This window comes from Rhamphochromis sp. 'chilingali', assembly GCF_963969265.1.
Source record: "Rhamphochromis sp. 'chilingali' genome assembly, chromosome: 19".
Classification (NCBI taxonomy): domain Eukaryota; kingdom Metazoa; phylum Chordata; class Actinopteri; order Cichliformes; family Cichlidae; genus Rhamphochromis; species Rhamphochromis sp. 'chilingali'.
This window is the reverse complement of record NC_137946.1, coordinates 2,745,717-2,760,813: the sequence shown is the minus strand read 5'-3', so window position 1 is coordinate 2,760,813 and position 15,097 is coordinate 2,745,717. Positions and strand designations below refer to the sequence as shown.

The window sequence follows — 15,097 nt, the reverse complement described above, 5'->3', positions numbered from 1 at the left end:
TTTGTTCTTCACATCAAAGAAAGCTGCTCCATATTTTGAGGTTTCCCCCTCTTGTTGTTATTGGGCAGGTCTGCTACTGACATGCAACAAAAATAAAACTTGGAAGTCATTGACAAAATGAAATGAATACTCACCTCCCATCGTGCAGGGTAATAAACAGATGAAGAAGAGAGAGGCCCAGGAGACAGTCATGGTAGTGCTTATCTCAAAGATGGGGACAGGCGGCTGTAATGAGCAGCAACAAGAACTCAGCAACTCAAAAATGAAAAATGTTCCTGAATGTTTCTAAAATGACTGTTGGACATGCTTAAGCACAAAGTTAAACTTCAAGTAAATAACTCAAAACTACAAATATAACAAAGGACAGCACTCAGGCATCGTCGTCACTGTCTGGGATTATGTTAAACAGTCTTGTTATAAGGTCCACTGCCCTCTCTCCTGGACATACCTCCACAGGTGCTTTCACACTCTTCATCCCCTTCACAGCTGGCCTCACTTCCTCCTTACTCTGCTTCCTCATTCACTAACTGTCCTTCATCCAGCCTCCTCTCTCTTTCATTTTATCATTCATTAGCTCAGTTCCAGCACAATTCTTTGACCTATTAGTACATTTCCACCTCTATCTTTGTTCGCTTTCCTCTATCCAGAGGAAACACTGAATGCCTTCTTGCTAGTTTCCCTCAGCAGTAAAGCTTTAATTTCCCTGTAACCCTTCACTGCCACCCAGAGCTTGTCTCAACTCCTCCCTGAACTCTGAGCAACAGTCTTCTCTTCTTAACTTCCACCCTTTAATAGATCCTTTAATACTGCCTTCACTTGCTTCTTTGTCTTGATGTCCAAACGTATCATAGATGTAGAACACCATGTGATATTGCCCAGCTACATTCTGGCCTGCCACCACACCTCGCCTCCTCCTATCTCTTTAAGTTTGCACTCACTGCATGTGATGTAGTCGTCCTGTGTACACCTTGTTTCCCTCTCATACATCACCCATCCCTCTTCTCAAAGTGTTCCCCACAGTCATTTCCATTCTTTTTCCAAAATCCACCATCTGTCCATCTGCATTTATCTCCTTAACACAGTACCTACCTAACACCTCTGTTCCCCTCCACTACATGTCTATTAAGGTTTGCTTAAATCAAACTTCAATAGACAAAAGATTTTTTGTTTTTATCACTTCATCCAGCTTATTGTACAATTCCTCTCTCTCTAACTGACAATTCAATCTGACCTGTGGGGCATACAAACTGACAACATTCAACAATTCCCAATCCACACAATTTGTAATTAGAAACTTGTGATCCTAAAAATAGTCCCATGATATAATGAGCAAAAGAACTTAAATCTTGTTAAAACATAAGTAAACTGACACAAAAAAACTATCTGAAACAGAGAATTTTAAAGCAATGAAAAGTAGAAAACTGAAATTTGAAACATTTAGTTGATTTAAACGTTTGTTGATCCATTGAAGTTTTGTAACTCTTTATTCTCAACAAAATATTTTTAAAAAGCAAAGCAGTCAGACTAAATAGTTCTAATATAATATAATATAATATAATATAATATAATATAATATAATATAATATAATATCAGAGTGGGGAAGGTTACGTTTAAAATGTATTCCACTACAGATTACAGTATACAGAATGGCACTAAATGTAGTTTGTAACATATTCCGTTAAGTTACTCAGTGTGAGTAACGTATTCTGAATACGTTGGATTACTTGATATATTGTCATGATTTTTACAACTATGTAATGTACTATTACTGTGTGATTTATTAATATTACCAAGCTAACATTGTTAGCTGGTGTTAGCTGAGGTGCTGTTAGACTTGATGGATAACATTAACAACCTGCTAGCTGCAAACAATCATGTGCTCCTCTGAAAGCAGTACCAACTAGATGTTTAAATCTTAATATAAATGAGCAACAGTAGGGTGGACATTAGGTAAGGCTGTAGGTTTTGCAGAGATCTCGTATAGAAAACAATTTCTGTATCAGTATTGTGTTTTCTTTCTGTCTGCTTTCAACATGACCCAGGCAGCAACCACAACTAAAACCTGGTGGAGTCCTTCGATGCTGAGAGCAGCTTGCAATGCAAACTGAATTTGCATTGCACGGTCAGATTTCGCCCATCCCTTTCTTTTTTGTATGTGAAGTGGTGACGGAATTTCCAAGTAAGAAATGGATTCCTGCCCGTGCGCTGCTGGCTGCGTTGCGCTGGCTTCGGGTCGCCAACATCAAGCGCTTATATTAGAGCCTCTTATTGCGTGTTTTGTTTGGGTTTCATGCATTCCGTTAGTTCCCAACACTGAATATAATATAATATAATATAATATAATATAATATAATATAATATAATATAATATAATATAATATAATATAATAGTTCTATTAGCGCTATATCGCTAATTATTATTACTAATTATCACTTATTTGCTCACGGCAGAGCCAGGCTGTTCTGTAATACGTTTTACACTTGCTGTGAAGTTTTCCACTCTTTGCTGTTTTGATATATAAATGTAAAAATCATCTCAGTTTTGAATCTTTTCATTAATATTTAAAAAAAAATCCCCAGAAATAGAAACATCTTCAATTAGATCAACTTACTGTGTGATACTTCCAGTCGTGGGTCGTGGCGGGTGCCGTGGATCAACGCTTCATTTCCCGAAATGGCAGGTGAGCAGCGCTGTGGCTGACTCCACCTGCGACTCTCACAGGGAGCAAAGTTCAAACCTGGTCACTGAAACATGCCCTTATCAGCTTACCTGTCAGTGAGTAATAATGTCCCAAACATCCACTCGGGGTGGATGTGAAGTAAGGCAAGGCAAGGCAAGTTTATTTGTATAGCACAATTCAACAACAAGGTGATTCAAAGTGCTTTACAGAGACATTAGAAACAAGAACAAATAAAAAGCATGATTTAAAATTGAATAAAACAAGCAAATAAACTAACTAACTAATTAACAGACAAACAAACAAACAAACAACAGTATATAAAATCAAAACAGATAAAATCAGTAGTTAAATGTAAGTTTTGAAATTTAAGCTTAAGTGTGGATTTGGTGCTTTATTCAAATGCAGCTGAGAACAGGTGAGTCTTCAACCTGGATTTAAATAAACTGAGTGTTTCAGCTGATCTGAGGCTTTCTGGGAGTTTGTTCCAGATATAAGGAGCATAAAAGCTGAATGCAGCTTCTCCGTGTCTGGTTCTGACTCTGGGAACTGATAAAAAACCGGATCCAGATGACCTGAGGGATCTGGATGGTTCATACTGGGTCAGGAGGTCATTGATGTATTTTGGTCCTAAACCATTCAGAGCTTTATAGACCAGCATCAGAACTTTAAAGTCTATCCTCTGACGGACAGGCAGCCAGTGTAAGGACCTCAGAGCTGGACTGATGTGGTCCACTTTTTTGGTCTTAGTGAGGACTCGAGCAGCAGAGTTCTGAATGAGCTGTAGTTGTCTGACTGATTTTTTAGGTAGACCTGTAAAGATGCTGTTACAGTAATCAAGCCTACTAAAGATGAATGCATGGACTAGTTTTTCCAGGTCCTGTTGAGACATCAGATCTTTTATCCTTGATATATTCTTGAGGTGATAGTAAGCTGACTTTGTTATTGTCTTAATGTGTTTTTCTAAGTTTAGGTCTGCATCCATCACTACACCCAAATTTCTCGCCTGGTTTGTGGTTTTTAGGTGTATAGATTGAAGTTCTCTGGTGACCTGTAATCGTTTTTCTTTGGCGCCAAAGACTATTACCTCAGTTTTGTTTTTGTTTAGCTGGAGAAAATTGTGGCACAACCAGTCATTGATTTCCTCAATGCATTTACCAAGAGCCTGTACAGGGCCTCGGTCTCCTGGTGACATTGTGATATATATTTGTGTGTCATCTGCATAGCTGTGATAGTTTATTTTGTTGTTCTTTATAATCTGTGCCAGTGGGAGCATGTAAATGTTAAACAGAAGGGGTCCCAAGATGGAACCTTGGGGAACTCCACATGTGATACTTGTCTGCTCAGATGTGAAGTTACCTATTGACACAAAGTATTTCCTGTTTTCTACGTATGTTTTGAACCAGTTTAGTACAGTTCCTGAGAGACCTGTCCAGTTCTCCAGTCGTTTGAGTAATATGTTGTGGTCAACTGTATCAAATGCTGCACTGAGATCCAGTAAAACTAGGACTGACATTTTTCCACTGTCTGTATTCAGACATATGTCATTAAACACTTTGGTCAGAGCGGTTTCAGTGCTGTGGTTCTGTCTAAAACCTGACTGGAAGGCATCGTAGCAATTATTCTGTTTTAAGAAGTAACTGAGCTGTTGAGAAACTGCTTTTTCAATGATCTTACTTAAAAACGGGAGATTTGAGATCGGCCTGTAGTTGTTCATTTGTGTCTTGTCAAGATTGTCCTTTTTCAGTATAGGTTTGATTACAGCAGTTTTTAGTGATTCTGGAAACACACCTGATAATAAAGAAAAGTTGACGATCTGTAACAGGTCTGACTCTAAAGTCTTTGAGACCTTTTTGAAAAAACTTGTTGGCAGGACATCTAAACAGCAGGAGGAGGAGTTCAGTTGACCTAAGATGTCCTCCAGGTCTTTGCTGTTAATAGGTTGAAACTGTTTGATGGTGTTTAAACAGTTTTTCGGTGGACACAGTACATATCCTGGATCTGCTGTTGATGTACCAATTGCTTGTCTAATTTTTTGGATTTTTTCAGTGAAGAATTTGGCAAAGTCATTGCAGGCCATGGTCGAATGAAGTTCAGCTGCCACTGACACAGGAGGGTTTGTTAGCCTGTCAACTGTAGAAAATAAGACCCGAGCATTATGGCTGTTTTTAGTGATGATGTCAGAGAAGTAGGACCTTCTTGCACTCCTCAGTTGTAAATTATAATTGTGAAGTTTCTCTTTATAGATGTCATAATGAACCTGGAGGTTTGTTTTTCTCCATCTGCGCTCAGCTTTCCTACACTCTCTTTTTTCATTTTTCACCAGTGTGGAGTTTCTCCATGGAGACTTTTTCCTTCCAGAGATAACCTTCACCTTAATGGGAGCAATAGTGTCCATTACATTTAACATGTTAGCATTGAAGCTATTGACGAGCTCATTGACTGACCCTCTGGACAGGTCAGGTGTTAATGGGAAGACCTGGTTAAAAATTGCACTACTGTGTTCAGTTATACACCGTTTTGTGATCACTGTTGTTGATATATTTGTGTGGGCTGAGATTTTACTTTCAAAGAAAACACAGTAATGATCAGACACGCCCACATCAGACACAGTAACCTTTGAAATGCTCAGGCCTTTGGAGATCAGTAGGTCAAGAGTGTGTCCTCTATTATGTGTGGCCTCTGTTACATGCTGAGTCAGCCCAAAGTTGCCCAGAGTGTTACTCAGGTCTTTAGTCCCTTTGTCCTGAGGGTTGTCCACATGAATGTTAAAATCCCCAGCAATAATTACACAGTCAAAATCAACACAGATCACAGACAGCAGTTCACTGAGGTCATTAAAAAAGTCTGTGCAGTATTTGGGAGGCCTGTAAACATTAAGAAACACAACTTTGGATGGGGCCTTCAGCTGTAAAGCCACATATTCAAAAGACTGAAAACTTCCAGGAGATAGCTGCTTACATTGAAATGATTCATTAAATAAGACAGCAACCCCTCCTCCTCTCCTGCTCGCCCTGACCTCACTGATAAAACTGTAGTTAGGAGGGGTCGTCTCGATGAGAACAGCTCCACTGTTACTTTGGTCCAACCAAGTTTCAGTTAAAAACATAAAATCAAGGCTGTGCTCAGTGATTAAATCATTAATTAAAAATGTTTTCCCAGCTAGAGATCTAATGTTTAATAAAGCCAACTTAAGTGTTTTAGAGGTATTACTTGTCCCCTCGTGTTTGGGAGCAGTCTGTGGCACACAAGGTATGTTTACTATGTTTAAAGATCTTTTAGAGTGCAGCTCTCTGTGTTTTGACCAGGCCACATGTCTCCTGTCACCTAAAAGTACAGAAATTTTAAAACCTTCTAGTAAACAGGGTCCCAGCTTCTCCTGGGAAAAGTCATCACTGCCATAATCCTCACAGCCCGGACCCTTCACACATCACGCATCAGACTGCGGAGACAGGGCATGAAGAGGAACTAAGGGGGGCGAGGCTGGGCAATGTGACTTCGATTGCTCTGTTGAGGGTGGGGCTCGATGGCGAACCTTTGGCCGCTCTGGTGGGGGGTTTATGGGGGACAAAAAGGGATAAAAAGTAGATAAGAGTTAACTGATTCACAAACAGAGTCATAAACAGCCATGTTAGTCAGTGTTTATTTAACAAGCATTAAATAAATGTCCTAATGTCACATATATCAATATACTGTAATATACTATAATATAATTGTGTATGCTCACTTTATATTGCTGCAAGCAAAAGGTTTATTTAACACCATCAATTGTTTTGTTATTACTAAAGTTAACCGTCACTGTGGCACAGTGTGGTTTGTGGCTCAGCTGCAGGGAAGTGGTGGAGCAGTTGGTTCAGGCTGTGGTGTCAGAGGAGGCTGACTCAATACACCTGACCTCCATCATCTGATCATGTTTCCCCTTTTGAGTACGTCGCTGGGATCAGAGCAGAGAGTGTGGTGTGGAGCTGGAGGAGAGCAGCTGGAAAGCTGCTGTAGAAACAGATTGCAACTATAACGCTGTGTGCCTGAGTCCTTTATTATCACAGTCACACTCCAGTCAGACCTGCTTATCATAAAACAGAGCAAACACAGATCCAAAGTGACCTTTCAGTCTATGAATATGAATCTCAAAGACATAAATAATCTTTAGTAGACAGTGGAAACTCCGTTAGAAGCAACTAATGTCATGTAGCTCAGTGCAACAATCACAGTTCTTGTTCTACTGCAAGGTTTTCAGAATTAATAATTAGTCATTATGAATTGGGTTAATTCGAAATGAAATATAGTTTGCTCATATTAACTAATTTTTTTAAAAAGACGAAAAGTTTTTCTTGTTGCTAATTAATGCTCAGATTATCCTCTAATAACCTGAGGATACGATTATAGTTGTGCAAACTGGTGTTACCCTTCTTAGTTTCAGAAACTGGCAAAAGGATTAGTTAAGTTAGCAAACATCCCGCTCATTTTGAATTTGATGCCAGGAATACAATTCAAAAAAGTTATGACCAAATCCCAAATAAGTGTAAAGGTGGGAAGCAGCTCTGCCAGCAAACTGCTGCTGCCTTCTCTGAGCCCAGTCTGAGCCCAGACTCTGGGACTTGAACAAAGTTTAAAACTGTCCTGTGGTCTGACCAGTCCAAGTCTGAAATTCTTGAATTCAAAACCAGCATCTGTTACGTATGGAGGGCTTAATGCACATAGGACATCTACAGGAAGCGGTGCCTGAGGAAAGCGGGGAGGATCATCAAGGACTCCAGTCACCCCAGCCATAAACTGTTCAGACTGCTTCCATCAGGAAGGAGGTTCTGCAGCATCCGGTCCCGTACCAGCAGACTGAGAGACAGCTTCTTCCATCAGGCCATCAGACTGCTGAACACTTCATAGACACCTCAGCTTCACTACTGGAACTTCAACATTATGCACTACACACTGTATATAAATGCCACTGTTTTGCACATATTCAACTCTGTATATTTTATATATTTTATTATTATTATTATTATTTTATTTTATTTTTTTACTATTTAATTTGTAAAAATGTGTATACACACACACACACACACACACACACACACACACACACACACACACACACACACACGTAGGAAAATATTTAGTATACACATCCAGAAATGCATACACTATTATATATTGTACATATATTTATTAGTTTCAGGTTGGCCATTCTTGTATTTTGCTCGTTTGTGTTGTTGTGTTTGCACATCTCTGTTGCTTGTGGGGCTCGCACACAAGAATTTCACTCGCATGTGCTGTGCCAGTGTGCCTGCACATGTGATGTGACAATAAAAAGTGATTTGATTTGATTTGATTTGATTTAATGTATTTGAGAAAGTCCTGCTAGTGCTGAACAACATATACAGGTTTTAGAGACTCTTTAACTAATAACTAACCAGGCAGCTCGTTCACTTTCTCCTGACTGTTCTTTCTACACTTCTTTATCATACAAAAAAAAATACAAACAAAATCAGTAGTTTTAAAGATAACAGACATTTTATGAAAGTTTGACCTTGTTTGACATTGAAGAAGAGGTCAGAGGTCCAACGTAACGTGATATTTAGAAAGCTCAGAAATCATTGTCTATATGCTTACATGTGGTCAATACAAACAACGGCAGTAAGAAAGAGAGTTTTAGCAGTTTTAGCTCAATCTATTGACCTTGAAGGAGAGGTCAGAGGTCAAATGTAACATGAAATTTTAAATCTTTACACAGTACTTTTATATGTTGACAATTCATGCCACCTAACTATAACAGTTTTATGGCTTTTTGTCCCAGTTTGACCAATAAATCCTTAAGTTGACCTTAAAGACTTGGTCGATAAAAGGCAAGTTTGTAAAGACTTGTTAACTTTACAGCCATAAAAAGCTTTTATCAGAATTAATGTAAGTTTATTTGAGTTATCGTTACAGACAGAATGATATGCATGCATGCAAATGCTACCTCCTTGGAGAAGATAACAATGTAAATGCAAAACAGTGGGAAACCAGAGCTGACAGCTGAAAGTCAACGAGCGAAACAGCTATAGGCAGTTTAGAACTGGACTGCTGGCAAGTTAACAATGCAGGCTTTGTAATATTCCCCAAATTCAGCTTTATGAGTACATTATGAAGGAGGCATGTATTAACACACTTAATATACACCTCGTAGATACAAACAGTGCCATTTGGCAGCTAATGCTGAATGTTAATATAACTTCTGTTTACTTACATAAAACCTCCACAGGGCACCTTTGAGATGTGGTGCCAAGTTTTCAGGGATTTCAAGAGCCTCATCACACCTCAGGAACTCCGCAGAGGAGATATCCACTATCTAAAATTATTTCCTAACCTTACATCGATCATCCTTCCTGGAAAGGTAGTTTGTTAATTCGTTAATACAACAGTGAGTTGATACTAGCTAATACTGGCACAGTTTAATATAATTAACATGCTGAAGACAAGACTTTGATTGGTAATTGATCATGTTACAGTGTTGCTACTTGTACTCGACTGAAAGCACAGGATACTTCTTTCACCTTTCAGTCACTGCAATAAGTTCATGCAGTGTCACTGTCAGCTCCAACCCCAAGGTGGGCTGGAATTAGCTCAGCCAGGTTTCCACGGCATTTTTATCCCTCGTCTCCTCACCCTGCATAATAAGAAAACAAATATGTCTCACAAGCAACAGTGGCTATTAAAACCAAAGATGGTTAGAAGGCAGAACAGCGACTGAATATGGCAGTGCATGTAAAAAACAACTTTATTTTTTACTAATTGGTTATATTAATATTTATGTTTGTTTATCAGACTACTCCTCAACATTAGTAAAGGGACATTAACTCTGTTTATCTCTGATGTCCACAGTGCTTATGTCTTAATTGTTCATGGAAAGGTGATTCAGATCTGTATATGACCTTGATTTATGATTGCTTCAGAAATCAGATGATGATAACTTATAATAAATATAAGAATATTGTGCAGTTAGAATAGTCTAGTGTAAGTCTTTTCCAAAAACGTAATCTTGTCTGGATTCAGTCTCGTTTGCACAGTAAGATCAACAAACTTTAGAGATTACATAGCCGCTCATTAAGCGCTACCTAACTGCTCTAAACACTAATCACACACTTGTCTTCCTTATTGCTGCTTAGACTGTAAAAGCAGTTCCCCAGATTACCCTGTAAGCCTGCAGCATGCTTATGAATGATGGTGGGAGGTTTGTGTGTGTAGATTCTTAAAGCCGTGCAGCCTGTGGACCTGTGATACATTTCAATGAGTGTCTTCATCAACATCAAAGACATGCAGATTGCTTAGTGTTTGATTTGCAAGCTAGGGGTTTGACACTGGGTCAGTCAGGGTTTCCTGGTTGACCACTAGAGGTCACTGTGGGATCACGTTCTTCTTATATAAAAGGCTGGGGTAGAAATTGCGCATATGGCAGCATTTTACACGCACTTACTGCTTGTTGCTTGCTTGTTAACTTGTGAACCACAGTTGCATATGTTGGAAAAATTCAATTTTCATGCATTAAAGCAGGGAAGTGAATTTTGCAATTATGAATAAAAAAATTTATGTAAAAAGTAAAATATGTTTTTGTGTTTCTGTGGATTTGGGACTTGTTTTCTATGCATGAAGATGAATTAAATATTTGAACAAAGAGGTGGCAACAGGTAATTTACTCAAATTACCTGTTGCCACAATAGAAAAAGAGTTTATTACAGGGCGTTTATCCAAATGTGTTCAAAGTGGAAGAACAGAAAGAAAAAGATGTCTCCCAGGTCTCAAAATTATACATAAATTTAAACCTGGCTTCTGTTACTATAGTGAATTATTTGTAGGTTGTTTGCTATACGTTTAAAATGTAAACTTTAAATTGTAATGGAGTGAAATGTCTAATATTTCCTACTGAAACGTAGTGATGGCAAAATAAACATTACACTGTAGCTATACTAGTACATTTGTTCTTATGCAGAACCTGATAAAATATACCAAAACGATCTTTCTGAAGATGAACATGTGATTGAAAGGAGGCCTTTGGTTGGAACAGCCGCCTGACTGATGGACAGCTGAAGATGCCAACATGACCGGCCTTTCCGCTTAAATAAAAGGCTGATGTGGGCCACAATTTCTGAATGCAGCAGTGTAGTAGGAGCTGGAACATCTCCAGACACAGTTGGTATTGTATAGGCATAAGTGAGCAGACAACCATGAAACACAGGAAGTAGATCGGTGGGGGGAGGGTCAACTGATCCCTGCATATGACCGACTCTGCTGTAATTCAGATGGCCTTCTCTGCCACCAGGTTTGCTCTGTCAGGGATCACCAGTCACAGTGTATCACTCATCTGCTGCTTCACTTAACTAGCCTTTTGTTTCCATACATTGTTTGCAACCACAGATTATTTCTACTTCTCACTTCCTTTATCTGTGAGAAGAAAATATGATATGACCCCATGATGGAACACATTCCTTACAAAGAAATTCAGAGCAACATTAATTACCATTGTAAGATTTGTTTTTGTTGTGTCAGCTGTCGGCTAATCAATGGTTAAAGCCGACTAAGGTTTTTTGTTCCTGAGCTTATTAAGCTATGTTGTCACTGGGACATGCCGCCGCCCTCTTTCACCTGTAAAATACTGTTAAAGGCAAAACATGGACACTCCCTTGTTTAGACTGCAACAGTTTCCTGGACAAATACAATTCAGTGTTCTTTTTTTAGAAAATATATTTTTCCATTCTCAACTGTACTATTATTACTTTCTGAATAGTTTTGAATCAATGAATCAATATAGACATGTATATTAAATACAAACAAATATGTATCAGTCAAAAGGATTTTTTAAAAAAGATTTTTTTTCATCAAAAAATATCCAACTTTATATTAAGTGTCCCACAAAAAATTGGCTTGTTACAAAGCCTAGAACATTAGCCTGTCAGCAAAGAGCGTACTGTCTGGCTACACAAACGACCTGTGCAGATGCTGTTATTGTGCCCCATAATGTCACGTTCTTGGGTTCACACTGTGAGCTCTGGTCGTGCTGGAGCCCCCCTCACACAAACTGCAATAATCTGGCTTTACCCGGTGCTCCATATGGGAAGCCTACCATTCGCTGATAGGTTAAATCCACTTAGTGAGAGGGAGAGGGAGCGACTCAGCTTTTCCTTACGTCCAGCTGACCAGTCTGTCACGTCTCTGCCTGGCTGCATCAAGGACCACATGGTAGTTTTACAGCTGAGCAGAAGTAAAGAGAAGTATGCACAAAAGCAGCTGTGGAGTCTCACCTGCTCCAATCCTGTTTACTAGACTTAACCAGCTGCTACTGACTGACTGACGGTTAGGAAGATAAACAAGTTGCCCTCTGTCAAAGAGGCTTTGGATGAGGTCACCTTTCCCTTCATCCTGTCACCCTTCAACTAGGATTATGACAGCACTTGTGGTCCAGTTACCTCTGAGAACTTCCTTAAATACAACATATTAACTGTTTGTGCCTAAAAAACAAAGATCAGAGGGGTCAGTTTGCAACGCTGCCTTCTGTGAGGTAAAACAGTCATTTTTCATACATTTGCAGTAAGACTCCTTTCCACAGTCGTCTGAGGTGTTGCTCCCTCCTCCCACTGTTCTTACAACTCAGGAGGGAAAATGAGTGGGCCAAAAGGAGGGGAAAGACAGCAACATGCAGCGGCTGTGATGGAAGGGCTCCTCCACACTCAACACAACAACACCATTGTTATTTGAGACTTACCTAATGCCCTTACCCCTCCCTGTGCCCTTCCTTCATTTTTTCACCTCCCTCTGTTATGTACATATATTACCTTAAAGAAAGACTTTTGCAGAGAGCTGCAGAATGTTCTTAAGGACATCCAGATTATCAAGTCCTGCAAAGCCAGAAGTTCAAGACAAGACAGAGCTGCAACTACTGCTGTGCAACATGCTTTTCAGTTCATAATCATGCAATAGGGAAGCCTTTAATACTTGATTGTGCTCCACACTCCTTCACTTTGAGGTTTATTTTTCTTGAAGCCAAATAGACTTTACAGTTAATCATGTTGTTCAACAAGTTCCAATTCTGCTGTGTTGGGATCCAGATTTCTTTTACTAATGCACACATTACATTTTTTTCAGAGTAGAATCTTGTTGGGAACTAAAAAATACACAAATAGACTAGATTTGTTTTTTAAGCTTAAGATGAAATATTGCAACATGCAGCTAATGCATTTGTAGCAACTGCTACAATCTGTGAGGAATGTTTCAGGCACTCACCAAAAGGTGATCCAAGAAGAAGCTAGCTAGGTGTACCTAATACAGCATCCAGTGAGTGTACAACAACAAATACACACTGAGGACACGAATATAGAGTTTCTATCATAAAAGAATGTTGCATATTGTTATATTTTTTTAAGCATTGACAATTACTACCATTATAGCTTCTTTTCCATTTTGCCTCAGTCTGTTTTAAATGAGTCCAGCAAAGATTTCCAGGGATCTCATGTGCACATATGCAATGATTTCCATGATGGAATCATTCCTGGCTTCAATGCAGTGTCACTTGAGGGTCCACAGATCCATGTTGGATTTTTGGTTTTGTCCATTTCTGCATCAGTTTTTAATTAATGAGCTATAAGTGCAATATAATGGTTCTTCGTCCTAAATCGGCTCTGAGAGGTCCTTCACAGTGAACATAGTTTGCAAAGTGAAGCAGTAAATAGAAAGATTAAAAACCTGTGGAACTGGTTGCTGTCATTCAGTTTTATACCTTTAACAGAGAACACAAACTCCTGATGCTTCGATTAAGATGGTTGTTTAGGAAGCAAAAAAAGAGATTGCAACAGATTACACATCACTGAGTGGGGCAGTGGGTGCCAGAATACAATATAAATAGCAAACAGGAGAAATATATATAATGAAGAGGAATACATACAAAAACAATAGAAATATATATGTATAAAAATAAAATAAATGAATCAATGTCTATTGACATCACCTTCTCTTTTATCCATAGAGAACAGACGTTTTGATTCCCTTCTGTCCTGCTGTTGCCACACAAGCTACAGAAACATCAGTTCCCGCCTGTTTGGCTGTTCAAGCATGTCTCGTGGAATGAAAAGTAGACCTCGGGTAATAACACCTCTTTGACTCATTAGCTGATTTCACTTTCTCACTAATACTTGGCTCTTATACGGAAAAGCTCAAATCTAACATATGGTAGCTTTTGTTAGGGCTGAGGTGTGATGTGGGTTTTACATAAACAAAAAGAAAGGAGTTGGTGAGTTCTCAAACTGCTGTTGAATGGACACCTCCAGGAAATAGCACTTCACTGTGAATCAGGACTGTTTGTTTAATGGTAGTAGCACCAATAAACAAATAGACATGTGCAGGTCCTCCTCCTGAATCAAACAGCTACAAGGCGTTGGGAGTGTGTGGTCTCTGCTGGGACTGAGATGTTGGCGGAGGATCCTTTGGGTTCCGCAGGGTTTGGGCTTTAAGCCACCATGCACATCTCGATCTGTTTGGGATCTAATAAATTGGAGTCCAGGCTGCTACTCTGGGCTCTTTTACTTTTTTGCAGTGCTCTGAGCAATTCTATTTACAATATACATGCTATACATGCTTCCTTTTATCATTCGAAAACATAGCATACATTTTTAGTTAGAAACATGGTGTCTAGCCATATTCTTACCCTGGATGGTACGACCTTGGCCTCCAGGAACACTGTGAGGAATCGTTTTGACCAGGATATGTCTGTCAATGTGCACATTAAACAAATATGTAATTTAAACAATATCTCTAAAAGTAGAAACATCTTGTCTCAGAGTGATGCTAAAAAACTAGTTCATGCATTTATAACTTCTAGGATCAACTATTGTAATGATCAGGTTGTTCTAATGGTGCGTTACAGAAAAAATCTGAAATTCCGAGTTCCCAGTCTGAATTTTTTTTGTGGAAGACTCACTCACCTCAGACTTTCCAATCTGCAAATCGAAGCAGCAAAAGTTAGCAATCAAAGATGGCGGCACTGAATGTAAACAATAGTAACCTGTAACCTTTTAATCTGTACTGCACCTGCTGTGTATCGGGCCCCTGGGACCTTTCTGAAAGGTGACTGCAGGTCTGCAGGCCCCATCTTATCTTAAAGACCTCATAGTAACGAATCGCCCCAATAGAGCACTTCAGTCTCAGGCAACGTCCACACTCGCCCAGATAGATTTGAAAATGGCGTTTTCGTTTGAAAACGCTCCGTGCCCACACTAGCGTTGCAGTTGTGCGTCCACATTGAAACGGTCAAAAACGCTTACCTTCCAGTCCTGCACATGCGTGAAGCGCAAGAAGATTCAACTTGCCTCATTTCTGTCTGCTGCTTATTTACTTTCCTTCCGGCTCTTTGAAAAGTCGCGGCAAAATGTCGAGGAAAAGCACCGAGTTTTTT

At 39.3% G+C, this 15,097-nt stretch overlaps 1 protein-coding gene across 1 annotated transcript in view; it reads right to left on the bottom strand.

Moving 5' to 3' along the window:
• Positions 1-15,097, bottom strand: part of igsf5a (immunoglobulin superfamily, member 5a) — a gene marked incomplete at its 5' end in the record, with an annotated part of 33,700 nt that overhangs the window by 14,494 nt on the left and 4,109 nt on the right. Inside the window, 3 exon segments of the mRNA XM_080866899.1 lie at positions 135-225; positions 2,614-2,640; positions 2,642-2,739. Of these exon segments, the coding sequence (XP_080723025.1) occupies positions 135-225; positions 2,614-2,640; positions 2,642-2,739 (216 nt within the window).